The sequence below is a fragment of the Pezoporus occidentalis genome, unplaced genomic scaffold (assembly GCF_034315485.1).
Source record: "Pezoporus occidentalis ecotype Australia unplaced genomic scaffold, CSIRO_AGI_Poc_V1 ctg97, whole genome shotgun sequence".
In the NCBI taxonomy this organism is placed as follows: Eukaryota; Metazoa; Chordata; class Aves; order Psittaciformes; family Psittacidae; genus Pezoporus; species Pezoporus occidentalis.
Window position 1 is genome coordinate 2,101,215 of NW_026916336.1, and position 27,916 is coordinate 2,129,130.

Here is a 27,916-nt window from a genome sequence, read left to right on the forward strand (position 1 = left end):
GAGAATGAAAGCTAAGAATAAAGAATACCAATTATTCTTTTTTTTTCCTAGTAGTTTTTTAAAATTTCAATATATGTTAGTATTCAAAACAACTCAAAGAATTTACATTGTATTTTTATCATTTTATGTGCATTAAAAGCTTATTTTAGCAGTACTTTAGTATAGTAACTTTTTCTTTTTGATGCTGATGGGGAAATATGCTTACTACTTCAGCTTTCATATAATTTTCATTTGATGCATTACTTTTGAAAAAGCCCTAAAAAGACAGGATGTTGGCCCTGATTGATAAAAAATTGATAAAGGTCCTGGAAAGTATAATAAATAAGTTACATGTAACATTGTTTTTACTGCATTACACTTGCATGCACTCACTTTTTATTAGTAATCATCTGCTAGTGACTTTACATTTCTATTTAGCACCATAAAAGATGAAAGTAAAAGGTAACAGACCAACAGTATTGTTTACAACTGTTAGGTATTGTCAACAATAGTTACCCATCCATTCCTGCAAACTGCTGTACTCACAATAAAATGCATTTATCTTCAGCAATACAAATGTAAGAATCAGCTAGTATAAAACCCTGATAAAGACAAGCTTTAGCTGTTTGTACAGCTTTTATAGACATATGCATGATGGTAAATATATCCTGAAATATTGAATAAATCAAAACACCAACATTTTGTATGTTTCACGACATGAAATGACAGTACAGCAGGTGGAGTTACAGAGAATAAAATCTAATGCCTTCCTAGGCAAGTTGTGTTTCTTCAGTAAAATCTGTGTGATCAAATGTCTACTTACTTTGGAAGGGGAACCTTCAGTGATTTTCACCAGCTGCCAGAGGATAGAGTAATGGGAACACTGCAGTGCCTGAACAACAATCTGTAACAGAGAGGATACAAAGAATTCCAGCACATTGGAATTATCAAGCATATCAGTAAAGTGTATGTAGAATTTACAATGCATTTTTGGGAGAAGAAATAAGAGCAGTTCTTAAATAGCAATTTTTGTTTTCAGCGATGTTTCTCCTTAGTCAGTTTGGTGCAATAAGAAATGAGCCTACTACAGGTGAAAAATATACTGTCTAAATGCTGGGAAATGGAACAGAAAACTGTGCATTAGAGTACACCAAGAGGTGATGTCACAGCATGCTGGAAGTACAACCCAACATCTCCATCTCTCACATCAAAAGCATCTGTTCAAATATAAAAGAGTCTGAAAGTTTGTTCCATTGTTTAAATGACAGCCCAATTGCTAAGACAAAAAAAGGGAGAAAATACAAACTGTCTCATGGAGAAGACCAGGCTTGCAACTTAGGGAACCCATAAACGTCTTTAAAATTTCAAACCTCTATTAGGCGCTAAAAATGTCAAAACTTTTTTGGCTTGAAGATGCTTCCAGCAGTCAGTGGTTCTGTGCAGAATAAATCAAGTTTGTAACAGCTTTAATCAATTCACAAAGTACTTTTTTTAAAGGTATCACTAAAGACTAAAAATCATTACTTTTCAGTGAACTTCTTCGAGTGGACTGAAGGAAGAAACACTGAGGATAGTTGAGATTTCAGAAGGCTGCTCTTAACTTGTTACAGAAGTATCTGGGGAGCCATATCACTCTCAAACCCAGAAACTGAAGATGCCTGGTAGCTGCATGTACAGTTTTTATCTTCTGGCCCCTTCCCTCCAGGTAGCACAATTCCAACATTAAGTAGCAACCTCAGAGAGAGCAGGAGGTCCCAGAGCTTAAAGCCATGACTTTCATGTGGTCTGTGGTGACATGTCCTCCATATGGTCCTTTTTAGAAAATAACTTTATGGCATTTCATGAGATTTTTTTTTTTTCTTCTAAATGAAGTTGATTTAGAATTAACAAATGGCTTCTAACTGAAATCAAATTATAACTTAAAATGTGCTGAAATGCTGGAGTAGGCATTCTGCAGTCTAAACTGGAATCTTGGGAGAATCTGAAATGACTCGTGCGCTCATCCATTAGAGATTAAGACCAAACAGGGAAGAAACAAAGTCTAAGATGTGTCTACTCTAAGAACTCCACTGGAAAGGCTGGCCATCATCCCTGCTAAATGTTCTTGCTTCCTGGTTTTCATAAACTTCCATTACCTTCACTGCACACCAATAACTTGTGATAATACTGATTACAGCCAAGGTTTACAAATGTTGGGTTTCATTGTAAACATGATGATTTATGCATTGCTTTTCACAGCAAGGAACATTAGTTATTCCTTACTTCACAGTTGAGAAAGGTGAGGAAGTACCTCAAAAATCTCATATTCCAAGATTTTTCACCTCCTCATCAGGGCCTCACTACAGCATAAATTTCATTCAAAACTCCATGGTTTTCCTAAATAACTGCAGTCTAGTGCATTAACCTTTTGAATTTCTCGATGAATAGACTCTCTAAAACTTTGAATCCCCAAATGATGCAGTGCAGATATTGCTCACTGTACCTGTTCTGGCATAGCTCCGTGTTCAATTCCAGTTCTTAGTAATCTGTAGCAGTTACTGAACAGATCCCATTTTGTGAGATCATGTGCGCTAGAATGAGAGGTAACAAAGAGAGATTAGTTGTGTTCCTCAAAACCACAGGACAGCAAGAATATAGTCTGACCTGGCAGCTCAGTGAGCTTTGGTATTTTTGCAAAGCTGTGACAATCCAGTCTGCTGACAAAGCAGCTGCACAATTAGCTCACACCATGCTAAAAGCAGAAGTTAGGCTTTTGGATAATTGAGGAAAAATGTTTTACTACATGGGAATTCTGTAGGAAGGAGATAAACTCTCTGCATATCATACATCTTTAAGGGTTACTTAAGTGTAGCTACAAATTCCTCCTGAATGTTGCCTCTAAATCATCTTTCCTTTTCGGTTCTAAACACTGAAAGAACTCCAGAAGGCACTTTCCTGGGCACTACAGCAGAAACTATGGCCAAAGTCTAGCAACATATACTGAATTAAAAATGGCTTTAAACAGAATTAAATTACAGATTTTTCTGCTGTATCATCTGGAGAAAAATAATATACATTAACACTAGATGTTAAATACCCTGAAATACTAAAGTAAGACAGCTTGGCATGATGTACACAAGACAGGTGGTTGCCACCCCCCGGTCACTGTTTCACATTTCAGTTGTACCAACTTGATTGACCACTGAGAGGAATACAAGTGAGATTAGCAACATACATTCAACAGCCTCAGAGACCTCAACAGCTTGTGATACAGCTTTTTTAAATACACAGGTGAGAAAGGCCATGAACTTGGTTTAAGGGTTGGAGCACCTCTCCTATGGACACAGGCTTGAAAGAGTTGGGGTTGTTGAGCCTGGAGAAGGATCCAGGGAAACCTTAGAGCAGCTTCCAGTGCCTAAAGGGGGTACAAGAAACCTGGGGAGGGGCTTTTTTACAAGGGCCTGTAATGGCAAAACACAGGGGAATGGCTTTAAGGTGACAGAGGGGAGATTGAGATGAGACATTAGGCAGAATTTCTTTCCTGTGAGGGTGGTGAGGCCCAGAGAAGCTGTGACTGCCCCATCCCTGGCAGTGTTCAAAGCCAGGCTGGACAGGGCTTGGAGCAATCTGGTCTAGTGGAAGGTGACCCTGCCCATGGCAGGGGGTGGGAAATGGATGAGCTTTAAGGTCCCTTCTTACCCATCCTGTGATTTTATGATTCTATGAAATCCAGAAGAAATTACAAAACATCAGGTTGCCTGAAAGCCAAAAATTCTCTCTCACAAAATTTTAAACTTTTTTCTGCAATGGAATTAAACTGAGATAATTTGAAACAGTTTATAACATGTTTGTAAAAGACCAAGGCACCTCAGAATAATCTGAACTGTGGTGATTATTTATGGTGATTTAAATACTCACCTGGAAGAAGGGATACTCAGTTTGGCAAGTGTAAATTAGGTAAAGCTGGCTCTTGCATCTGGCTCCCTTTCATCCCAGCACCTCGATCACCAAGAGACGCTTCACTTTTCCCACCCCTTTGTGTCTTCCCTGCTTTGGAGCCGTCCCACTTTGTTTAAATAACTAACTACCCTGCTCAGCCAGAAAAAATAATTCTCTAGTTCTGAAACAGAGGCTGAATTTGAGATTGGGAATAGCCAGATCCTGCTGAAAGCCTAGCATGAAATGCTTCTAGTCTGGAGTGTGTCAGCACTGGAAAACCTCACTGGTTAAGTTTCACAGAAAACATTAATGGCCTTGTGCTGAGAGCAAGTGAAATATGCCTGACGGTTGTGTCATTAAGCCAAGGTGCATCTTGACTTCTAGCTCAAATCCATGCATAGAACAACAGGAAAACTTACAAACAAAAGGAAACTAGAATGTAAAAATATTGCCTCTACCTTTGAATCTGGATGCTCTTCAAAGTATGAAAATAAAATGTTTCATAGGTAAATTACAGGCTGTCAGAGAACTGCTTCTGAGTAGTGATATTAAGCACATAGTTTCTGCTTCAGCAAATCACAAGAACTGATAGTAAGGCAGAGTTGTACCTCCTTAATTACAGAGCTGTAATTAAAGCAGTAAAATCTCCTTGGTGTGCAGAGGAAGATATCAGCATAGATTATCCCACAGGGAACAGGAAAGGAAAAACTGTCTCATTTCCACCTGTTCATATTAGAGTCCCCCATGTCAGGAACCCTTCATGGGGGGCATGCCCCACTGACTTGGCAGCTGGAGGGCACCTGAGCACTGTGCTCTGAGCCTGGTCTTACAGCTGATCTCAGGAAGAGCTTTTCAGCTTCCAAACCAGAAAAATTCTAACTACATACATATTGCATAGGAGTTTTCCAAATACACTTCCTTAACGAAGAGCCTCATTAAATTTAGGCACATTCTGGCACATCTTTGTCTCTTCTGAAGTACTTAGCAATCAAAACTATAGTTATAAAGGTACCTTGGACACAATACAATTCTCCACAGAGGTTCAGATTGGCACAAATGCTCCAGAACGAAAAACCACCCAACATGGAATTTTCCCTTTGTCCCTCCATGTCAGAGAGTCTTCATGGATTACAGAAAACATTTCATCCAAGGTTTCTTTTCATCCCTATAGATAGCACTGTCTGCTGGGCATGTTTCTGCCAGGAAGTAGTTAGATGAAGTAAAGGTACCAGTTCCACAATGTTTCTGAAAGCGTGGCAAGAAGCGGCTTAGAAAACTTCCTTTTCAGAGAGGTGATCTCTCCACCCAAAAAACTGCTTCTCTTTTTGAAGATGCACAATGTGAAAGACTTTGAACAGCTGTGCTAGATGCAGTCTAATTTCTCTACTGAGGTTTCATTTATCATCATTTCTACTACTTCTGGATATAATAAACTTCTGAGTACATTAGTCTGAAGGATGCACTGGCCAACTACTAGAAAAAAGCTTAAGCAAACAGTTTTTATAACAGGTAGAGAAGATCTGGTCTGACCATGAATTTACCTACCTGGGTAGTGTTCTGACTGATGATGCTTATACTGACTCTCGAGAGTTACTATAGCCACCTGCAGGCTTATGAAGCCAGTGTGGAGGCAGGAGGGAATCTAATTCAAAAGCATACTTGAGGACTACTGGACAGTAATACCAACAACCCCGATTTCTAAACATGAAACATTTCCTATACAAGACAGCATCAAATGGCACATCCACACTAACAGAGGTGATGCTTGAGATGCACACATCTTGCACTGAATTAACTGAAGTAATTACATAAGAAATGCTGATATTTTACAGTACACAAACTGCTACAGCACTGGTGTGCTATGCGTGAAAGCTCAGCTGAATTAGGCTGGAGTCAGTATAGAAAAATTGCCTCCATGTAGTTAAGGACAGAAAAATCTCTATAAACATCATTGAGACCCTGGCAAAAAAAAGAAGCCCAAGTATATAATCCAGGTGTTCTACTCCGAAGACCTCAAGAAAATTTGTTCTTGCATTCTGAAAACTTGGAAGGAAGCACTGTAATGATGAATTTCATTTGTACTGCAATACTGATATCCTTGTTTTATGAAAAGACATGAATTAAAAAGTGTGCTGTGAGCCCTCTTGGAAAAAGTATTAGCTTAGGCTTGGGCAATCTCAGTAGGGAAGCTTTTTGGTCTGGAAAGCTTTCCTAATAATCCCCTGTATTTTCACCTTGCTGGGCTGCTTCTTCCTAAGACATGAACAAACAGCAGCTACCAAGAAACACAAGAACAGATAAGATACAGAGGAGTTTCTCTCACTGGAAGAAGAGATGATTTGTTTCTTTTCAAAGCCTCAGCAACAACTTTATCAGTGCACATTTATAAGATAGGAAAGGCATCAGTTGTCAGCCTGCAATTTCAGCTTCTTCCATTCATTTAATTTCTTTTGGCTTCCAACTGGTGACAGACAATGACAATATCAGACAACAGCCACTGTTTCTGACATGAGAAAGCTCAATGCAAGATTTGAAGATTCTAATCTCATAGCTAAACGTTCAGCAAAAATCGCATTGTATGGTATGATTGTTTCCTTTCACAAAGAAATCACATAGGATATTACATTCAGTAGAGAAACTAAAAGATTTCATTACTTCATTATATACAAGCAGATATTAATTAGAAATTCCCATTGAACTATAACCACTAATAACATATCAGCTTCAGCTTTCATTCTTTTCTCTTTCTTATTTTTTGAAGGCGAAGGTAGATGTCCCCAACCCCTATCTGTGTGTTATTCTGCAAGGCTTTCTTTACAGTCTGAATTAACTCCCCAGAGATTTGGAGCCCAAAAGGAAAAAAATATATATGGGAGACGCAAAAAAGCTTTAAGATCTGTGCTTCTTTTTTGAATGTGAACTATAGCTTTCCCCAGTCCTCTCAGGAAAGGCAGAAGTGGCTCCAGTGTGTTACCAGGGAGACTGAAAACCTAATTTGCACATGTGTCAGTCTGCTGCTGTATAGAAATTAGTAATGACTTAATGATCTCTGTGGGACTCCTGTTGAATGGAAACAAACAGGAGATACTTCAGAGCCATTCTGTACAATGATCCAAGGCAGAATTTAGGATAAGCGAAGACTAAGCACAGAAAGAAAAGAGAAACTGAATCAGTTAAAATAATTCATGTAAGAGAGGTGGCAGAAGCAAGGTCCTCTCACTTACTGTGATAAGGAAGCATCCCTTGTGCACTGACTGTCTGCCGTGCAGGGGAATAGGACTTTTAGTAAGACACTCATGGGTGTAAAAATATTTAGTGCAAGGGATAGCATACCATTTGCAAATCAAATCTGTAAAAGTAATAGCACAAATGCCACTGATCATACAGCAATCTCTATGTCATATTTCAGGCCATATATTTTCTCATTTCTCAGCACTAAACATCAACTGATACTCACTGATAACATTTTTGAGGGAAAAAAAATCACCTACTTGTGAAAAGAGGTTAACCTCTTTAATGTGGAGAGCACATTGTATATATCATCATCATCAGCTTCTTCCCCCTGAAAATGAAAGGACATCCATTAAAGTTCAGCAATCCAGCAGAGAACATTACTGCACAGGGGGAGCAGATTTCTTTGAGGGTTTATGCTGACATTCAACTGTCTCCAAATTTTCCAATGACTTTTATCTGGATTCTATAACAATAATATTTAAATAACCACTGCATAGAACTAGGAAATAAATGAGATCATCTGACAATATTCAGCAGTACCACTATGTTAATACTCAAATCAGTATTCTCCAGCAGTAGAAATCATTCCCAAGAATAAAACCTGAGTTCTACCTTATTTTACAAAAACAAATGAATTATCAGCTTTAACCATCAGCTGATGAAAGTGCTACAAGAATAAAGCCAAACACTTGTGACTCTCCACACCAGAAACCTGCAGGTATCAACAGCAAGTTTTTTAATATTATCAATAGAAAAATGTCTTCTCATATCCTTCACTGCTGTTCACTGTGTTACAGCCCGTAATGTATGCCAATCCCATTATGTGCATAGATTCACATACATTCAGAGCTGGATGGAAGGTTGGTGTTTTTTAATTTAGATTTTACAAATCTGAGGTAACAAGAAGAATAAATATTGCACAATTCAATCAAAACCTTCCATTTTTTTTTCCTTTCTGGCTTTTAAAAATATTATTACCCTAATACTTTATGCAAACTGAATAGCAAATTCTCTTAGTGAAACAAGTTACTTTCAAAAGATAGTTCTTAAACCTCTGTCAGTGGGTGCCAGTGGAAAGAGCAAAGGCTGTTACTTATGGCGTCAGTTACTGGGCATCTGGTGTGGAGAACTAGGCTGGTTCTGAAGCTGGCAGTCCCACTCCATCCCTTTTTGCTACCTAGCTCAGCAACAGATTCCCAAAGTTTTTTGCCTTGCAGTTTCTGGTCCTGTTGGCCAGGGTCAAGGAACTTCAGCTATCCAAGTCTATCATCCATCTACTAAAACAGATGGCTAAGACATGTAATGTGGCATTAACTGAAAGGATTCTCTTGCTACACACAGCTGGGCAGAGATGGAGCACAAATTCTGTAATGTCTTTCCACGTTCTGCTAAAGAAATTCCTAAGAAAGTGCATATAAAGTGGCAGACAGGTAGACAGCAAAGTAAATGTATCCTATCAAAGGATGTACAGTGACTCCACTTGTTCCTCTGCATTGTGGAGTGCTTGCTTCCTGCATGCACTGTCTTTTTTACTCATGTATACTCCTACAGCAACAGAAAAATCTGTATTTACTCTGCAATGTGACACGGCATTTATACAGTATACATCTATGTGACAAAGACAAAAAAAAAAGCTTATTTAATGTGCAATTCTGAAATTAAGACTATAGATCAACTTTCTATAATTTTACATAAAAAATTAAATGTATCTGTCAACCCATAAATTGTGCTTAAAAAGCGTAAGAATTACAGCAAATTAAGTAATGTTAGACGAAGCTAAACTGACATAAAGCAAAAAAAAATTAGCAAGTTATCTACTGTTATTTAATGTATTCTGTCTTATGCATTTTGAAGTATACATTCTTACAAGTAATTCCCAGGTACCTCCAGCTTTCAGATTTCTATCTTTATTTCATTCTTTCTAGAGCTCTTGCAATATGACATTATAAATATTTTACTAAATCCTCTCTTCCATTCAAGACATAATCCAATCTTCATTCTGCTGCCTACATACTTGGGACAACTGGAATCATCACAAGCATTAATGTAAATGCACCTTTCTCTGCATTTTACATCAGCTTTCACCCATTCATCCAGTTAATTTCTTACGTGGACTGTTTAAATACTAAACTAAATTTTCAGAAGCATGACTGCTTCATGGTCTTTGTTTCACAGCATCAATGTTTTGCACGCTTAATGGCCAGCCCAAGGGATTTTTTACACAGTTATATAGCTCCAAATAATTATGAAATAGCTACTGCTGCACTACATCTTCAGATGGGTAATTTAATGACTTGGTAAGAATGTTTTCTGCAGTTCATTATACTGTATTTTAGAGAGTCTAACTAAATTAATTTTAAGAAAACAAACCTCCTGCAGCAGATCTTCTACAGAATGGTTGAACCGATCCACAAATTCATCAATAAGTTGGCTGTGGGCTATGTCAACTCTGTTCTGGATTGTATATTCTTCACTACAGAGTATGCTGTAAGTTTTGCTGCAGGCTTCAAGAACATCTGATTCCACGTGCTTTTCCACAACAAACTTGATCTGTTTCAATAAGGCATCCAGATGCTGTAGATCAGAAAAGAAGTTCAGCTTTCACCTCACCTGAACAATGAAACTCAAAGAAAAAAGTCATTCAAAGAATACACCAAATCAAGGTTAGATTACTAATATGCAAGATGCAGGCACACTGCTGTGGGACTAGAATAGTAATCAGATACTTGAAAGCAACCTTTGCTTGAAAGACTTCTTGCTCAATGTACTGTACCTTTTCCATTCTGCCCGTGCTATAGATTTCCAGATCAAAATACTGAGGGATTTGCAGGAGATTTGCAACCTTCTCGGCATCAGCAGAATACTAGAACATCATTGAAATAAAATAAAAAAATAAGTGAAGTAAAAATAAATACCTACGCTACAGAATGAAAAAATTAAAGATAACTGCAAATACCAGCAAGAGATTTCTTTTGTTGAAAAATGTACCTTTGATAGCAACATAGGAAGCGCAATAATGAAATGTTCAGTCAATTTATTTCTGTCATCTATCTGAGTTTTCCTTTCTTTTGCTGTCAAGACCTGCAAGCAACCAAAAATAACTAAAATAAATACAATTTCCGCATATGGCTTTCATTATTTTTTCTAAAGTCTGCATTACAAACAAAAATCTACGCAAGTGTATTTTTAATAAATCGAAAGAGGAGGGAATAAAACACTCAAACACATTTGGACTGAAGAGTGATTAAATGGGAGGACCATGTGTCCTAAGAAGCCATGATTGAAAAGGAAAATATTATATTATCCAGCATGATATTGTCTCAACACATCATCATTTTATGAAGATTGAAATTCAAATATAACCAAAGTCAGTGGAAGTTTTGCTACTGCTTCCAAGTGAATTGAGCTGTGGCTTTCACACATTTAACGAAGTGTTAATGTAAGACCTCAGGGCTAACTGAAGTATAATTAAGAAAACCAAAAGCAAAACCACACTGTAACAGTGATTTTCACTAGTAGATTCATGACCTCATCTCTAAACTGGAATGTAATTCTCAGTGAGAACATACATCCAAATTCACAGAATTCATTTACAAATTTCAGTGACAGATATACCGAAGTTACTAATGCTGTCATAGCAAAACCACCTTGAAACAGTGAACAGAGAGACAATAATCAAAACGGCATGCTTCATAAAAGCTTAGATCTGGCTTTGTGGCTTCAGAAAAGAGAAAATACTTCTGAAAACAAAGAATGATAAAAATACTGAAGTTAGCTGATGATTTGTGTATAGCAAAGCTGCCAGACTGCACAATAAGGGTTACAAGCTGAAGTCAGAGAAGAGACTATTTCACAAGAAGGTGAGCGCACAATCAGAAATCTGCTCCCATTTCAACTTGGAGAATATGCTAGCAAGAGATGAGAACATGACAAACCTCTACTGACAAGTCAAGAGATCCCTGCAGTTACCATCCCACAACTCATGATCTAACTGAAAAGAAGCAAAAGCTAAATGTCATACCTACATCTCTCTTAAGTGAGGAGGAACAGCTGGAAACAAAACATGTGCTTGGATGGCAGGCAGCCTATTTTGTCAGCAGAAATTTGAAATAACCATGGAAGTGAGGTGGAACAGATTTGTAACCAGGTTAAGACATCACTTCCATAGTACATGGCATACAGCTGGATACATACAGCAGCAGTTGTAATCCCTGTACCAACGTGCGGTGCAGCACCATGGTGTCAGCAAAAGCTGTTTGCTCACTAGAAGGCAATGCAAATGTGGCTAGGACAACCACCCAGTCATATTCTGGTGACCTAATATTTGTATTCAGTGGTGCAAAGAATTAATCTGGGCCCCCAAGCATGATCTCAAGGCTGTTTTGATCATACTATAGAAGGTGAAACTACTGAAATGTTTTCTTTAGCTTTAAAGAAAACAATACAGATATTGAAAAACTAAGACTAAGCAATTTGTTCAACTTAAGTGAACTGAAGTGTAGATCTCTTGACATAAAAAAATAACTTGGAAAGCTGATAGTGACACTATTTGGTGCTCCAAACAGAAAATACAAACATGACATTCTTGTTAAATTTAAAGGCTGCTTTGCCTGCTAGAACAGTCTGCAGCCACAGAAATGTTTCAATAAATTAGGAATTTATTAGAATATGCTATGTGAATTTAGGTACATCAAGCATGTTTAAATTGGTGCTTTCTTGGAGCTTTTCCTGGGATGCTGTTTCTGGACATGAGGTTAATCTGCTTATTAACTGCTAGTTTATAACAATTCATAAGGTAAGTAACTGCATTTAGTTTAGAAATGAAGAATGCCAAGTCTATCTCCAGATTTCACCTTCATTAAGTCTGTGCATTTCTAATAAAGTAGTTACGATTATTTGGAACAGAACCTAACACAAGTACCAAATGTTTCCATGTTTGTTTTTTTTCATTTTTAGTCTAACCTAAAGAAAAGGGGAACTATCAAAAACCAGGAAAGTACATTTGGGAAGCTAGGATTCTTTTGGAACATGGATGTTGTTATTTATGAAGCATACACATGAAAGCCTATTGATCATCCTGACCTTGTGACTTACACTGAAATGCTTAAAAGTCCATGCCCAGCCTTGGGAACGGACTTCCACTGATCCCCAGTCACTATAAAATAAATGAAAGAGGCAGCTAGATTGCAATATGGCCAGAATGTCACATTCTTAAATGTTTAGGGCACTCAGCAGAAAAGACAAAGAGAGTAAACACGTAAAACCACAGATGTATTCAGGCTGGTCCCAGTCCCAGTACTCCTACTCAAAGTAGACTCAGTTCAGGGATGAGACCAGGGTGCCCAGGGCTTTGTCCAGTCAAGTCTTGAAAGCCGCTAAGGATAGAAACTGCACAGACTCTCAGCTTCTGTTCCAGTGCTTAACTACTCTCATGATGAACATACTGTCAGCTTTTTCTGCAAATCCTACATCCGTATTAGCAGCACATTCCCTTTTATGGAAGACAAAGGTAATCTTGTTCTATTCCTAAGGTATGCACTTTTGATTCTAATCTAGATTTAACATTAAGGGCTGTAGATGTGGGTACATTTCAAGTGTAAGCCAGGGGTATGCTAAAAAGACCATCTGAAAAAAAAAAAAAAAAAAGAAGATTTTCATGCTGCAACATTTTTACTATTTGGCAATACAAAATCCCAAATCAGAGAAACAGAAACCTAAACATGTCCAGAAATAGAATTTCTACTACTTTTCTTCAAGTATGTTCACATGAAACAGGAAATGCCAATTTAATTTAAAAGTGTCAAATTGTGTATGCAAACAAATATTTTATGTCACTGTAGTAGTACACACAGGTCTGAGCTACCTACTGCAGTACCACTTACTCTCTTGCCAGTGCCTCTGCCTACTGGAGGATGTGCTTCAGCAGCTTGTCTGATTGTACACACCATCAACTCAATAAGAGCACTCTCCTGCCGGTCAGACATTGCTATGGAGGGAAAAGAACAAGTCACATCAGTTCTGATATGTGTGCAAGACATCTTAAAGAAGACAAATCTGTAAATGCAGTTATGAAACACAGTGAATAGAGACAACATTTTGTCCCATTTCTAAAATCAAGGCTTTCTTGCTTCCTCTTTGAATTACCACTCACATCATCTCAAAACGGGTACAGCAGAACTGAAAGAAGTCCAGAGAAATGTAATCTAGAAAAAGGATGAACGAAGGGGAATGTAACAAGGATCTAGAAAATAAAGAGCATCATGGAGGATAGAGAGCAACTGACTATTCACCATCCCCTTCCTTCTGTTCTTTGGGAAGTTCTTCTGGTCACATCTACAGGATCAAAACCCACCAGGCTATGCACAAGCAAAGAACCAAAGTGCCTAATTTCCTACCTGTGAAGGTCCCTGAACTAGGACAATCCTGAAGGATTCTGAAGGCTCTTGAGTGACACTCCTCACCATTAAGGACTCACTGCCAACAACCTCCCTGGCTACCTTGTGCACACAGATCTATTATTAGTGAAAAGAGATTCAAAACTAATGGTGAAAGAACTCCCTTACTTTTTTTTAATTCTTGAGAATTCGTTAGGTTTTAACATTGTCTGGAAAATAATTAACAATACCTGAAGTGCTTGTCTGTTCAAAACTCTATTAGCCATTTAATTTATTGAAAAGCTCATTTATACACTTGTTATTTAAACATTCAGACAAGAAGTAATCCTAGCCTTTAATATCAGCGAACTACAGTATAGCACGCATCACAAGATGAAAAATAAGAGCACAAAAAATGTTGCTTTTGAAACGAAGTACATTAAAAATGGATTAAATGAAAATCCTCTTTGAATAGGCTTTCTAAACAAACCACAACATAAATACCTCTATCACCCAGGATGAAACATCTTTTTAAGGACTAATTAACAGTATTGGGCAATATCAGTAAAGTATAGTGCCTAAACAAATACCTTCTTCTCCTTGGACTGGTTCTTCCAAGAGCAATTCGGTCATACATTCCCAGTCCTTCAACAGCTCTTGAGAACTCTCCCACAAACTGTCCACCAAATAGGCTGCATGTTCATGCAACTAGAAAATCCAAAGCAACCATTAATACAGCGTTCTGGTACAGGCAGCATTTCTTCAACTTTCACCATCATTTGGCCATGGAGAACGTCCTGGGCATGTACTCTTGTTAGTTGGAACGAAAATTCAGTTTAAAACTAACAGTGGAAGATCTTCTTCTAACTGAATGATACAACGGCATGACAATGGGACTGTATTTTAACAGAAAACGGAATAAAACCAAATTGAGCTTCTTTTCCATAAGCAGCTTGTTTGTGAAAAATCCTAAGAGTTTTGACTTAGAAGCTTTCCTCACTTTCTTCCTCTTTTTCTTAATGAAAAAAAGAGATGGTGAGACATGGACTAAGAGAGCTGTTATATGTCTTGAACAGGCATTTATTTTTCATACATGCTGTTACGTAGACCAAAACCAGCAGCAGAAATCCTACAGGAGGTACAGAATTAACACTAACTTTACCTGCAAAAAATGTTTTTATGTGAATTAAGGCAACTGTTGTAAAGTGAGAAAAATAATCCATAGGCTCCTAGTGGTCTATAAACTGTTCTTTAACCTCTATCAAAAAATAATAAGCACAACATGCAGTTCTGATTTGCCTGCCAGACATGGAACTGATTCCTTAACTGTAAAACACCTAAGATTGTACAGCAGGAAAACTGAAGTCACAAAATTCTACTTTATTTCTAACAAATCCCTCAAAACCAGCAACAGCAAAAACTGGCCCTGAGAGAGAAGTGATCTTGGGGAGCAGCTTCCGGCTTGCCTGGGAAGGCATTTTGCTGATCATGGCTTTGGGAGTAAATCTGAGTTCCTTTTCTCCACAGAAGGACAGATATGATTAACGTTAGGTAACTCCCAATCTCACACACTCAGATTTAAGGTTATTTTCTCTGGAAAATACAATGACCTGTTACAATCTAAGTTTTTAAGAAGCTGGAACTAAAAATACATTCACATAGCAGATTGAAGGCTCATACAAGTAGCAACGTTTCGTCTGGACTTAACCTGTAGGTTTATAAGGTGTCTCTAAAAGGTTAACTGGGTCTAAATGTTATCCTTCCTTCCCAGCATCTCTGATTGTGTTTCTTTTCATTGTCAGAGTCAAGTGTCTTGTTCAAGCCTTTGTAACAACTAAAATACCTGACTGAAATACCTTTCCTTTTTACACAAAATATACTACCCTCCCTTATGCAGTGAAACATTTCTGTCATTCCTTTCTTTCAGTCTTTTTTTGCCAATCAAATGTCTAATATTTAAACCTTTCTCCCTCTACCTTCAAAGCATCCTGTACCTGATGGTTTATCTTCTCAAGTTTTCCCTCCACTTCACTGCCATTCTTCACCTGAATTGCTGTTAGTATGTTTACCATAAAACTTCCCATGTATGCTATCTCTATAAACTATGGGCAGAATCCAATCCTGAATGTGTTCATCAAATACTTAATGTCATCATATGTATGCTTGCAGTCTCCATCCTCCAACGTTTTCAAGGTGCAACTGCATAAAGCTCTGAACAACCTCATTTAATCTCACAGCTGTCTCTGCTTTGCGCTAATGACCCTCAGGCCCTTTCCACTCTGAATTATTCTGATTCTAATAATAATTGGAGATATTATGTAACTTTTGTTCCATTCTGGTTCAATTTATTTTACTCCATTAAGTGTAACTCCAGAGGTATACTCCTTACATGGTTATCTCAAAAAATAACCAGTTACATTTTTATGTAGCAATGGATTCTGGTAGCCATCTTATTACTAGAAATGCCATACTGGGTACATGCAAGAGCAAAATAAATCATGAAAAAGAACAGGGGGCAGGCAGGGTAAAGGACATACAGTATTTTTCAAATGATGAAAAAAAAAGAGAAAGAACTTGTTATTGTATGTGGATACATCACTACTAAAGTTTCAGGTTTTATAAACATATAAAGGTTAGACAAGAATTTTTTACCTCACTTTCAAGAAAGAAAAGAACCAACATTCTAATAAGGTTTCCATTTGGACTATTTCGTCCTCTCCTCTTTGCTAGAGCCTCTTCAGCTTGGGGATCATGTCTGCTGAACAGTCTACAAATAAGCAAAAGGAGCTATCATATTTATCAAAACAAATCTCATGTCTGCAATAATATGATACGCATTTTCTTCATATGGTAGAATTGTTCATAGTACACACTGAAAGTAACTCAAGCTATATCTTTCAAGGGAAAGAGGGCATGACCTTCACCTGTCTGAAAAGATTAATTTCTCTTCAGAGTCTTCGAGTTCAACAGGGCTAGAAAAAATTCACACAGGAAAAAGCTCTTCAATATATATTTATATTGAAGGATTCTCAGCAGTTTTATATATTTGCATAATTCTTATAGCTCTGCATTTTTAATTTACCCAGTTTACACTGATGTTAGCACTTATTCCACTAATGCCTTAAGAACAAAAGTTTCATCTCCCCTGCAGTCACACTGAGTGGGATATGGTATAAACAAACTTGACATCTCATTGAGCAACCAACCTCAGGTACAGGTAGCAGCATAAAGGACAAAGCAATCCACCAGTCAGCTATGTAGGGGTTTATTTCTGCACTGAATTCCTTGATACATGGCCAATTCCAAACTCCTCTCCATGCTCAAATTTGCTAGCTTATCGAGATCTCAGGTGTGCCTACGTTACAGTTGCTGCAATGATTGTTTCATTTTGAGAAGACTGAAAACTGTTTCCTGCTTTCACAGTGAAACCAGTTTCAAAGCGATTTTACTATTCTAATTCACTGAAGGATGAGTTACACAAACCTGTAACTGCAACACAAAGGCGATGTCTTTAGTTGAAGACATCACCTCTTCCCCCCTGCTTATCTTAATAGGTAAGAAATGAGCACCTCTGCAATTGCTGAATTATCTTAAAACACGCAACTCAAGGTTGAGTCAGTAATCCTCTGTGTTACTTGCTTTCCTCTGCTAACTACAGGGAGAAATTCTAATGACTAGCTTACATGTAGAAAGTTATATATAAACATATAAAATTAGGTGAGATAAATCCCACCTCAAACGCCTCAAGGAGATTCTACTAACTTATTTAAATGGAGCACCAGCTCTTATGTCTTAGCAAAAACCAAGAGAAAAATGAGTGTTAGGAATGGAATGATCTTCCCTCAATGCTGTTCACTTTGAGAGACACTTGTAGTAACAAAGAATATCTCACTGTAAAGAAAAGTTAGAATAAAGTCTTTAAATGAAGTGCACTAAGGTGCAGATACGTCTTCATTTACCTTCTAAGCATTTTTCAAAATTATTTTGTCACATGTTGATTAACAGAGGAATTTCAGTGTATGCTTTTAAAAAGAACCTAACCCTTTCCTCTAACTTGTAAAATGTTGCGTAGGAAACTACACATAAATGCATTTTGTAAATTACCTCCTTGAAACAGATAATGCCTGATCACAAAGATGGAATTCCAGAAATCCACAAATGAAAGCTTACAAATTACAATGTGGACTTCTAAATCACTAATAAACCACAGAATATTAGAACACTGACAAAGGAAAGCTTATGTTTTTACATATTTTTTCTATCATGTATCTTGGCATGAAAAATTAGATAACCTGAATTCTGATACAAATAATCTATAAATATATTAAAGAACTCCAGTGTTACAACCCATGAGGAGAAAAAATAAAATTACTGCTAAAAGAATTTTAAATGGAAACCCTAAAAAAAGTTAACTGTTTTTTTTTTACTTTCACAGTAAGCTGTGATGCGGCAATGTCCTAGTTATAGTTACTGAAGCAGTATGATTCACACTGAAAATGTAGCTCATTTCTTCTGGCAGAGTGGGTACATGAAAGATGTAACCACAAGTGCAATATATCTTCAGGGAAAGTCAGTGAGACTAGAAACTAATTTCTTAATTATTACCACATACACCCCTCACAAGTTGACAATTCTGAAATAAACTTGTTTAAAATTTTGTAAAAAGGATGAGTGCCTATCAGGTCAACAATAGGGATGTGTAGGCCCTATATATGTATTATCACAACAGTAATTCAGCAAGAGTTGTGGGATTTAAACCAACTTTAGAGGTTTATGCAGTCTTTGCATATTTAACTCTTGAGGAGTTAGGAAAAGTTACCTGAATTGCAGAGGAAGGAAAATGTGAATTCAGTTTCTTCGTCTTTAGGTCTTGAATTTAAACAAGAAGGTAAGTCTCTGTTTTAAATTAAATTCCCAATTTGCTACATTGGGGTATTTCACTCTATTGCTTCTTTTGATCTTACCTCTAATAGGAAGCATTCACAAATCTGGTCTTAATCCAGGGCAAAAGAGAACTTACTTTTTGTGAAGAAATTCTCCAGCTGCTACTGCAACAGGCCGGTGTGCTGAATACACCAAGTGATAAACATTCTCACAGTCTTCATTTGACAGAGCTTCTTCGCTTCCACTGAAAGAGTTAGAAAGTAACACCTGAACTAAAACACGTTTTATTTCAATCCCCTTGCCTCCCATAACATACTTTTAACAGCTACAAGACTGATTTCCTTCATACAAAATCCTAAATGGTTGAACACCGACTTCACGAATCTTGGGTTCAGTTTCCAAATACAGGAAATATAAGGCCTGTAAGACTGGAAGTTTGTCCAATTTCCTCCTCCCAGGTGTAGAAATACATATATATGAGAAACAATCTTATTAAAAAAAAAAAAAAGTCATCACTGCTTACAAATCTTGCCCTGCTTAATTACTTACACCATCACACTAACTACAATGCACATACTGCAACATACTAAACATTCACTATCAAGCATTATTAAACTAAAAAGCCTAGAGTGTTACATGAGGAAAACATAATTGCTTGCTTAAACGTATTTACTTCTATAGCAATGGCTGTTTGCTTTCAAAGCTTTCAATTTTTAATATATTCAGACCTGGGACTGGGAAAACCTGCTTCAGTCTCCTGACCGAGTCCATTTGCAGGAATTAAGTCTTTTCACATGACAGCCTGTGAGCTCTTGTGTACTGTGGGGCAGTACGTGCTTCTCTGCTGGCCTGGTAAGTAGGAAAAAATATTCCCAACTCCAGCTGCCAAGAGGGCAATCAGATAAAACTACCTCGGCAATGGGAGAAAGCACAGAAATGCTCTGGATGTTGGCAGTAGAAAACTAAACCAGATTATGTCACAAAGTTGGGACACAGAACTAGCACTGTGCACCCACCGATCACGTCAACACATAGTTGCTTTAGGACTGAATCACGGTGTGCATGCAGAATTACAATAAAGCTGATACAATAAACTGTTCATCACTTTTACAGCAGTTGTGCTGACTAGAAATAGACTTCATTTTCAAAAGCAAGGAACTGTCTGATCATACCCTGCTGTGCTGGATGAAAGATGATAAAAAGTTTATTTTTCAGAATTATTTATTGAAAGAACAAGCCACCTTTTACCCTTGCCATAGGTAAACAACATAGCTGGGGCTTCTGCTGTTTCTAACGTCAAGGCAGATTTTGTGCGTGAGTTTTCTGAAACTCAGAAAAAACTTCAATTTCTCAGCAATATTCCTGAAAAATGCTATTGCCCATGGAACAATTACATTCCATCAATCAATATACCTGCACTGTTGCATACAGGAATATTACTTCCCTCCTTGCTTGGTCAGTATTTGTCAGAATTATCTATTTATCAGGACATCATTCGGCTTCATACTACAAATACTTTTTCACTGGTCATTTCCCATGGTGATTTTTCATGAGATCTTTTTGGAGTTCCTACCTGACAGAACACTGCCCTGAGCTGTTCAATATGACCCACATTCTTCTGGTGCTAAATGCATTTAACTATGTTTTCATCATGCATCTCCCATCAAAGAGAGAACAGAACAGGGGAAAAAAAAAGGTGCACTGGATAATTTTTGACCTAAAATCTTACTGTGTTCCTGAACATTGCTATTAATGCAGGGCATAGGTGTGCTCTACATCTCCTTTGTGATCACATTTGATACATTTGCCTCAAAAATGTAACAGTACGTACAAGATGTCCTTTCCTCCAAATATTAGAAGTCTAATATCTGTAAAACAGTGACCCATAAATAAAAAAAATGAAGTCCAGACTTCTTTACTAAGAGGAAAAGCCAGTCTGATCTTTCACTCAAATTCTGCATGTCCAAAAACGTTCTTTAAAGTGAAGCCACTATAAAGTACAGTGTATAAGCACAGTGCAGAAATTCTACACATCTATTTGTAAAACAGAGGCAAAATAATATGGTCATGAAGCTAAAAGAAGATATTTCATCTTATGGAAATACAGCAGGTAAAGTATAAAAAAGTACTGATGTACTGAGACTACTAGTACATCCATTCATCCATTCCAGTTCAGCCTTCCAGTACCTTAAGAGGCCTACATAAGGGCAGGTAGTGACAGGACAGGAGGGAATGGCTTTGAACTGAGAGAGGGAAGATTTAGATTAGATACTAGCAAGTGTAAAGTAACAGATTCATTTCATTACACAAGCAAAGAAATCAAGTCAATTACATTTTACTGCTTTAGGTAACTTTCAAAGGGAATATGCAGGTTTTGAAAAATACTCACTGAAGTATTAGCGTGACTAATCGAATGGCTTCCACAGCTACATCATATTCCTTATCAAGTGTCATTGATACAATGCGATCCTGAAAAGGAATATTATTACAGTGACAAACCAGAAACACACAAACAGCTATCAGATGAAGAATTCCACAGATGACAAAAGAAATACTCTCAGGGATAAAGATCTTTCAACTAGACACATGAAAGCCCTTTAGTATTACTCAGCCATTTAATGTACATCTTAGGAAGCTGTGTGCTATAAGCACAATGGAGCAACAGGCAAGTACACAGGAATGAGAATGACTGATTAACAAACAATCCTTATCCTTGTGTGCTTTCCAGAAAACAAGCAAGCAGACTTTCGAGTTGAAGCACTGTTCCAGACTGATCTTATTTAACAGTTCTTTCCTGAAAAAGAATGCACTTGCATTGGATGCCAGCAGAAAAATTGCCCCACTTCATCGCCTGGAAACAAATAATTTGAGAGCAATGAATGCTGCACAGATACATACCTGGAAACACTGTGAAGAAAGTCACACCTGCATATTGTCTATCAAGTTGTGGCCTTTATACCTGGCTACATTTTAAGGTTTGAAGCTGATCTCAAGATCAAGCTACAGACCTTCCACAGGAAATCAGTAAATTCTATGGGTTTACTTTCCTGTACTCTTTATTTTCCTATATTCTTTCTAGCGGAGAAAAGCACACCCCCTTCCAGTCAAATCTGATGATTTTATAATTCCTAAGGACCCTGTAGTTATGAAAAGTCTCCTAAAGGTTTCTTTCTCCTTAGTTTCAGTTTGCTTACTAGCAACTGAAAATATCCTTCCTACCTGGGGAGAATTTCTATCTATCCATAAAAATTCAATATGTCTTGATGTTCTCTACTTGACTGATCAAGTTAACGAAATCGGGCCATCTGAAAATAAAACTTGACGGCTATGGCTTGACCTACTTCAGAAAAGACTAGGTACTATATGGCATTTTTGGATTTGAAAAAATAGTTAGGGACTGAGAAGAAAAAAGGGAAGTGTTAGGAAACAACAGTGAAAGTCACCAAGAACAAATCAGGACAAAACAAAGGTGTTCACCTCTTTTCTCTAATGTTCAGGGCATTTAAAGGCTGAAGGAGACTTTCAAGCAATCAATGTTTATTTCAATATTGAAACTTGGGAATAGCATGTGGCTTTCTCAAGTGTTACCACTCAACAAAACCAAAGCTGCTAAGATACCTGGTGTCACTATGACTGAATGCACCTCTATTAACTGCCATTAAGCTCCTGGGAAATACTCTGCATTTAACTGTTATATCTAGACAGTTTTAGAGACTAAGAACTCCATTAAGAGAGTCAAGCAGTGAAATGACTTTCCAAGCAGGAAATTCTGTGGATGGACAAGACAAAAAATGGCTATTTTTCCTAAGGTCCTGGCCAAGGAACGACAACTAATAACATCAAGAGAAAGAACAGCCGGAGATACTAGTATTAAAAGTTTCAGTGAAATTTCACATACTCCCTCAATGTGTATCTTGAACTCCAGGATACCACAAGGAGGGAACTAATTGCACATGAAGGAGTAAGCACACAAGTATAAAACTCCTCCTTCGTCTCTGAAAAAAAAAAAGCCTGGAAGTGAAGGGATAGTCTCTCCTACCTACAAAGCAAGAGATACTCCCTGAATTTGGAGTCCTTTTGGACTTTGAAACTGACTGATGCGACAAAGATTTCTTATCCAAAAAGACTGTTCCCTCCTCTTAGTTTTCCTCAGAAACATCAGGCTTAAAATAAACAGTGTGGATGTGTCACTTGCTTATTTTCTGCCTTGGTGCCAGCATTTCTGTGTGATGGCATCTGCCACAGGTACCAAGAACCCTGAAAGTGAGACCTGAACACCTAACGTCTCTGGAAATGTAGCTCCTGTGCTTTAGCAAGTTACAAACCCCAGCTGTTCAATTTGCTTTGACAAAAATTTGCTGTACCGCTCTACAGCAGTAGAACAGGGCACAGGCTTGTATTAAGAACATGAAATATTAATTTTCACGGTCCGTGAAGATCAGTTTGCAATCGCATATCAGGCTGTGAATAAGGCTAGCTGAAGAGCGAGTCTATCTCCTTCTACCTCTTAGATGATGAAGACAGAACTGTCCTGCAAAGGGTCAGGGATGAGGCACAGGAATTTAACAGCTGCACCTAAAATTGCTGGTGTCTTGACTTTGGCACTGACTGCAAAAGAGCTAATTTGCATCTCTCCCATATGGCTCCAGTTATTGCTTGCATCAGACAGGACTTTTTGATGGAAAACAAAAGTCTCCTCTTCAATGGACATAGTTTGTTTTTTTTTCTGGACAAAGCTTTTTTTTTTTTTTAGCATATCACCAACTCCTAGAAACACAAACGTTGAAAAGAACATACATCTTTCCTTTGGAGAAGTGACATTATTAGATCCCTATCACAGCTATTTGGAAGACGGTGAAATATTAACACCCCAGTGCAAGTAATTCTGGATCAAATTAATTTATACTTTGAACAGCCAGAAGATCTCTAGAGAGATTTCTCTTGACAGTTTGAATGGATTGAGCTGAATAGCAGCTGAACTGTGCAGCTCCATTAAAGTCTGATGAGGAAAAATAAATAAGCAGCCATAGAACTGAGAATGACATTTAGCTCAATTATTTTTCAGGGGGTGGTGGTAGAGTTTGTGGTGGCAAGACATTTAAGTAATGTATCACAGATTCAAAAAGCATTAATTTGAAACTTTGCTCCATCCTGATGGCAAAGGCCGCATCCCTGTCAGCACAGCTGTAAATCCAAGTGCAGGCATTTGGGAAATGCCAGCTTTTTGTTCTCTTGCAGTGGCTGCAAACTCAAATGAATAAATCATCATGTTAAACTTATCTGTACTCGAGGCTCACAGAGACTGTGAGCTCACCTTTTCTCTATTTCATGATACAGATTTCTGTAAGTAAAAACAGCTTTAATGGAACAGAAGACAAGGATTTCTAACAGAGCTCCCCTTCATCTTTTTGACAGAAATGAGAATTCTTCATGCCATTCTAAACCAAGCAGCAATGCCCAGGCTAACTTAACTTCTTCTAACAAAGAAAATTATCTATGCAGTGAAAAAGCCAGGAAAAAGTACTTAAAGGTTCTATGTTCTGCTGGCTTTTTGAAGTACATTACCAAGTAACTATTTCTCAAAGTGTCTTCAATTGCCTTGAAAGTTTTGCTGGTGATGCGACAAGTTCAGACATGAAGCAGCATTCCCCTAACAAATTGCAGGAGACTAAGGGAGAAGCATCCAGCACATTTTCTAGTAAAGAGTAGATATGGAGATCATGACAGTTTTAGTGGCCTGTTTCAAAATACATCAAATTACAGAAGGAGCAAATACAAACAGATCTGTAGGTCTGCACAGATGGAACAATAAAAACATCACAGTTGGACAGTTCATTTTTCTGGAAAGTGAACTAGTATTTCTGGTTGTCCTGCGATGATAAGCAAACCAGACTTATGGAGGTATTACAGAAATAGTTTGAGGTCTGAACGTATTTGCCAGGTACTCTTCTAAGAGGGGAAACTCGGTCTTTGATGCAACAGTCCCAGAAACGTAGTTTGTAACATCAGAAAAACACAGGCCTTCAAGTGATCTCACAAAATGACCTAGTTTCGTCTCCTACTTAAAAGTCAACTATACCTAGCCCATTCCTGACAAATATTTATCTATTTAATCTGCCCTTAAAAATCTCAAACAAATAAAATCTATTAAAAAAAGAGCCTGATCTATTATATAACTATCAATCTGGACAAAAAAATCCTTTAATATCTAGACTTTACTGCAGCTTAAGCATCCTTTTTCTCCATCTCAAGTGAAATGTGGCAAAAGGCTGATAACCGTTATGTTTTTATGAATCGTTTATATGCAAGGAAGATATGACAAGTTTTCTACATTCTGTGCTTTCCCAGATCAAACTGGAGGAGTTAACAGTAATCGCAATGACAGACAAAATCAGGAAACAGTATAAAAATCTGTAGCGATAAATTTTTAACTCTCATGCATAGTATAACAATTTATGAGTATTTAAATCAAACAGAAGCAATGGCTGTGTTTCCACACTCATCTCTCCAAACAGCACACTCATGAAACAAAGCAGTCATGCCACAAAGTGAGTTACAGCCACGTTCTTATCAAGATAGTAAGCAAAAAGCGTGTTTGTGCCAGTAAAAAAACCTGTAAAATCTTTCTCCAGTACTTATCTTCTAAACAGGACAATCATGCTTACAGGTTTGTCTAAAAGACCTCCTGTTCTGCAGCAAGAAGGCATTTCACTGTGTGTTACTGTATAACGTTCTGCATCACAGAATATTGTGATGCAGATCAAAGTATCTTTCTCCAAACACAAGCACATATTCAGCTAAAAAGCTGTCATACAAACAATCTTTTGTTACAGGCTGTTACTTTCAGATGTATTTCACATTGAGTGAAGCACCCAGTACACATCCTTAAAATTCAATAAATCTGAAATTAAATAAGTACAAGCAGATTGAATGATGACAATTATAAACTATCAATAATGCAAACAGATAAGTAAGCATCCTGGCCAAGACTGACAAATCTCACAAAATAAACACTGTAAATTTGGCTTAATCTCAGCATTTAGTAATACAGTTTTACTACTGCAGTTACAATCCCTGCCACAAACAAATGATTTCATTTTTGCATTTAATATACATGACTAAAAAGACCGCAACAGGATGAGACAGATGATAGTTTTGTTTTCTGTACTCCATGCAAAAAATTTTATTTCCTCTTACCTTGAATCTATTAGTGAACAGCTCCAGTTTTGGAAATAACTCTCTGTTGGTATACAGACTCTGAAGAGCTTTCAAACACTTCAACCTCACTTCACCTTGCTGAACAAAACACACTAAGATTAGCCAATAGAATATCCTAAGCAAATGCACATGAGTATTAATATCATACTGTAATTTGTTTAATGTACATTTAAAATTTTATGAGTTACCCAAGCCAATTTTCAATTCAGCTAAAAAACAAAAAACCCATGCAGCTGCAGACAAACAATGTTAAATTTTATCCCTATTTGCATATATGAAGGATTTAATTTGCCATCACTTAAATGACTGTTACTGTTTGGCTTTCAAGTGAACTCCACAAAAAAGATAAAGAATACAGCAATTATTACAAATTAAAGACATATGATCTCAAGGTGTTTGGTGAAGACAGCATGGCTATTTAGCTTTAGAAAAGAGACGACAGGCAACTTCTGCCTGCTATCTGGTGTTTACAATCAATGTACAAGCATTTAAAATGACTGAGCATGGGCTGTGTGTAGCCCAGTCAAGCAACAACCATCTCTGAGCATTGTCTTTCCTTTTCCCAGGGTCAGAAGAAATACGTGCTGGATTTATTATTCTGAAATTTTCTACATTCCATCTCTCATCATAGGATAGGCACATGCCTAAGGATGCAAAAGGCCCGAGAGACCCTCCAGTGGGGAGCAGGCCGATGCCACAAGAACACTACATCTAAGCCACAGCATGAGGAAGCCCCTGGGAAGAAGAGCAGCTCATTCCATCTGACTTGTTCTGGTGGCAGCAGGTCATTCCCAGCTACTCGTTAGATTGCTTTGGTCTGGTGGACTGTAGGCAGTAAATGTCATCACTGATCATTAGCAGAGGATGTAAGCATGTTATGGCCTTGGCTTATTTCGCCACAGAAGATCAGCATCAGTTCTGGCATGCCATGAACACTACAGAGCAAGAGTGAGGTAGCAGGTTTAGTTGTAACTCCACTGAAGACTGTCCCACTTGCCAGCAGATGGCTTATTATTCACTCAGTGCTGTGGCTCCGAAATGAAAAACTTCACATTGGTTAGAATAAAAAAAAAAAAAAAAAAAGATAAAAATCACTGCCAACAGCAGTAGAACATGAGACTTGAGTAGAAAAGGTCTGGACTCCCTGTGGAGTCCAAAGCCTTTTTGGACTTCAGCAAACACCCTGGATCAGTAGGCCCAGAGTTAAGTTCAGGCCTGATACTGAGAGCCCCTAAGTCTTAAATGTACAAATCAAGCCAGGTAGATAGGAAACACACCTGTGAACCTGGTACTTGCGTGGCTTGCCGGGAGACTGAAGCCGGATGCTAACAGAAACATACTGAACCAGGCTACTGTGCTGTTGCTTACCAGATACGACGTAGAATACAAGTGACTACAGGAGCAGGCGAGGAAAAGAGAAATGTGTTACATCTCATCCCTCTAGCTGACAGGAAAGGCACAGGAGATGCAGAGGCAATCCCTGGAAACCACCGCCTTTCTTGGCAGGATAGCTAAAAAGCCTGGTTTTTAAACTATCGGTCAAGGTTGGAATTCATCTCTTTGGAGAAGGAAGAACCCCTGCATGTCAGCTTGCTAATCCTGTTAAGAAGGTTTTAAAATAGAGCCAGTGGAGATTAGTGAAAGGAACCCAGCACGAAAGCATGAACTGCAATGACCTGGACAAGAACCTAAGAAAGGCAGAAAAGGAATGTGTACATGGATACACTCCACTGAAGTCCAGAATGGGGTAGCACTGTGCCACAGACCATCAACATGCCAGACATGAGACATTTCACGAGTATGAGAATCATCCAAGTAATATGAGCTTTTAATACCCCAAACACTTTCTGGGGAAGGAAACACACCAGAAATTTCATATCTAGCAGGTAAGAAAGCTAAAGTTAGGGTAATTCCTAAGAAACTTATGCCAGGGTAAAAGCTGCGAACGGTGATGCAGAGCAAGGACAGGAAGATATATACTCAACTAAGAGATTAATTTATGTAACTAATTAATTAATTAGGAGGTCAAGCACAAGAAGAATACAAAAAAAGTCCAGAAGGAAGATATGATCAAAAAGGCCTGGGCACAGTATGCAATGGACGCAAGAGATAATGAAGAAAACTTCCTGCAAATATCTGTAGCTCAACAAAAAAAAAGTTACCTTGCTTTGAAGGGAGAGGAAAAAAGTAACTGCCACTTTTTATGTGTACAGTGGGTAGGAAAAGAAATAATAAATTAAAATTACAACAAAGACTATTATCTTATGCAAGTAAGAACTTCTTAGTGACACAGTTAAGTACCCAAGCTG

At 37.7% G+C, this 27,916-nt stretch overlaps 1 protein-coding gene across 3 annotated transcripts in view; it reads right to left on the minus strand.

The window, feature by feature from the left end:
* STAG1 (STAG1 cohesin complex component) overlaps positions 1 to 27,916 on the minus strand; it is a 182,561-nt gene that overhangs the window by 27,952 nt on the left and 126,693 nt on the right. For all 3 annotated transcript variants that reach the window (XM_062606574.1, XM_062606575.1, XM_062606576.1), the window contains 12 exons: positions 25,587 to 25,685; positions 20,779 to 20,858; positions 18,526 to 18,633; positions 16,158 to 16,272; positions 14,096 to 14,213; positions 13,014 to 13,117; positions 10,120 to 10,212; positions 9,905 to 9,994; positions 9,502 to 9,705; positions 7,389 to 7,459; positions 2,462 to 2,549; positions 803 to 883 (listed from right to left, as the gene is read on the minus strand). In XM_062606574.1, coding sequence (XP_062462558.1) covers positions 803 to 883; positions 2,462 to 2,549; positions 7,389 to 7,459; positions 9,502 to 9,705; positions 9,905 to 9,994; positions 10,120 to 10,212; positions 13,014 to 13,117; positions 14,096 to 14,213; positions 16,158 to 16,272; positions 18,526 to 18,633; positions 20,779 to 20,858; positions 25,587 to 25,685 — 1,251 coding nt within the window. The remainder of the gene's footprint in view (positions 1 to 802; positions 884 to 2,461; positions 2,550 to 7,388; positions 7,460 to 9,501; positions 9,706 to 9,904; positions 9,995 to 10,119; positions 10,213 to 13,013; positions 13,118 to 14,095; positions 14,214 to 16,157; positions 16,273 to 18,525; positions 18,634 to 20,778; positions 20,859 to 25,586; positions 25,686 to 27,916) is intronic.